The 1,905-nt window shown below is 32.7% G+C and overlaps 1 protein-coding gene across 1 annotated transcript; it reads left to right on the top strand.

The window, feature by feature from the left end:
• The first annotated feature begins 558 nt into the window (after positions 1 to 558).
• Positions 559 to 1,509, top strand: LOC118038008 (17.4 kDa class III heat shock protein). Its single transcript, XM_035044236.2, has 2 exons — positions 559 to 966; positions 1,044 to 1,509. The coding sequence occupies exons 1-2, from the start codon at positions 754 to 756 to the stop codon at positions 1,299 to 1,301; spliced, it is 471 nt and encodes a 156-aa protein (XP_034900127.1). The 5' UTR covers positions 559 to 753; the 3' UTR covers positions 1,302 to 1,509.
• The last annotated feature ends 396 nt before the right edge of the window (positions 1,510 to 1,905 follow it).

Here is a 1,905-nt window from a genome sequence, read left to right on the forward strand (position 1 = left end):
ACAAAAATACCTTATGACTCTAGTTTTATTTTTCTTTTTTCTTTTTTCAAGAGTGTTTCAGTCTTTTCAACTTGCAAGTAAGAAAAAAAAAGGAAAAAAATTCTTTGCCTCCAATTAATTTGATAATAACTAATAAGTCTTATAGAAAAACTAATTTCCAATGTTAATTTTTTGAAGGGAGAATCAAAAGCATAAAATTATTGTTATAGTAAACAATAATTTTACTTACAAGCTACTATAAAAATGTTTTTCCAATTAGCTTTTTGTTAATATGTTTTAAAAACATTTAATTATATATAATTTATCTAAAAAATATTAAAAAATCATGTAGTTCATTATACACATAAAGGAATTCTGAGAAATAATTTGTAAGAACTTTGAAATAATAAATTTAACCAAATATAATGATGATCACACAACAATACGTTGCTATGACATACAGTCGTGGCTCCCTCAAATTCTGCCAGGTCAATGCTATTCTTGGATAAGAAGATTCCACATTATCCCTGAAGGTCCACGTGGGAACCAATGATCTTTCGAAACCACTTGGGATTTTTCCAGACTCTTCGCTTTTCGGTCTCGAACTTTCCACTCTCCTTTTAAATATGATGTTTATCCCCCTATTTTCTCAGCAACCAAACAGTCAAGTCAAGCCATCTTGTAAGCCGCCGTCAGTCATTCTCTCTTTTTATTGCCCAACTTTCCCAGCAAACAAACTAGCTTACTACAAAGCAAGAAGAATTTATTGGGAAGATGAACCGAGTAGTAGATTCAGATGTGTTTGATGCAGTGAACCATTTGTTTAGCTTCCCTGAAAACTTTGAGAAGTTGATGTTTCATCCGCGGTCGAGTGATCATACGACCAATGAAATCAGGAGCAATAGTATTCCCGTCGACATTTTGGATGCTCCCAAAGATTATGTTTTCTACATGGATGTCCCTGGCTTGTCCAAGTCTGATATCCAGGCACGTTTGATCAATATTCTGATTTGCCTTGTTTTTAAATTGAAATTTTGCTTGCTGATCAATTTTATTGATTACAGGTTACTGTTGAAGATGAGAATACTCTGGTGATCAAAAGCGGAGGGAAGAGGAAACGCGAAGATGGTGATGAGGAAGGCTGCAAGTACATCAGGCTTGAAAGGAAGGCACCTCAGAAGCTGATTAGGAAGTTCCGGTTGCCTGAAAATGCCAATGTGTCTGCCATCACTGCTAAATGCGAAAATGGGGTTTTAACCGTGGTTGTCGGGAAGCATCCTCCGCCACCCAAACCTAAGACAGTTGAAGTTACCATCTCCTGAAAGAAATTAAGGAGGCTGAAATATGATGAGTTAGTTAGGTTAACGAGCGCGAAGGGTTTTGTTCAGCTTGTGTTGTTGAATTGATGTAGCAGATGATTTTGTAAATGAGGAAGATGCCAGGAAATAGTGTGGTGTCTTAATTCGAAGCCAAATTACTTTGAAATGTACTTGTGTTCTTTCCTATCTAGATAGGATTGGGATAACATAAGTTCAAGGTAAATTAATGGAGTAAAATTATAAATTATAAAAAATAGCTATAAAAAAGTGGATTAAATTTAATATATAAAAATTTGGAGTTAAATATTTAGTGGTGAAATTAAAAATAAAATTTAATTAGAAAAATAATAAGAAAAATAAATAAAACTATAACTAAATAAATAAAATTAAATGATGAAAGATGATATTAAAAAAAATTAAAAAAATATATCAGTAAAACAGTCATGGATATATATATAAAAAAATGATATAACATGTTATATATTTTTTGACAAAAAAAAAATTCTTTGAAGCTTAATCATCATTGCTTCGCTGACCGCGCGTGACATTGCAAGTAGCTTTCAACATGGTTTAGGTACTGTCCATGTACTAGGGCTTGCTAGCAATT

This window comes from Populus alba, chromosome 3 (genome assembly GCF_005239225.2).
Source record: "Populus alba chromosome 3, ASM523922v2, whole genome shotgun sequence".
Lineage (NCBI taxonomy): Eukaryota > Viridiplantae > Streptophyta > Magnoliopsida > Malpighiales > Salicaceae > Populus > Populus alba.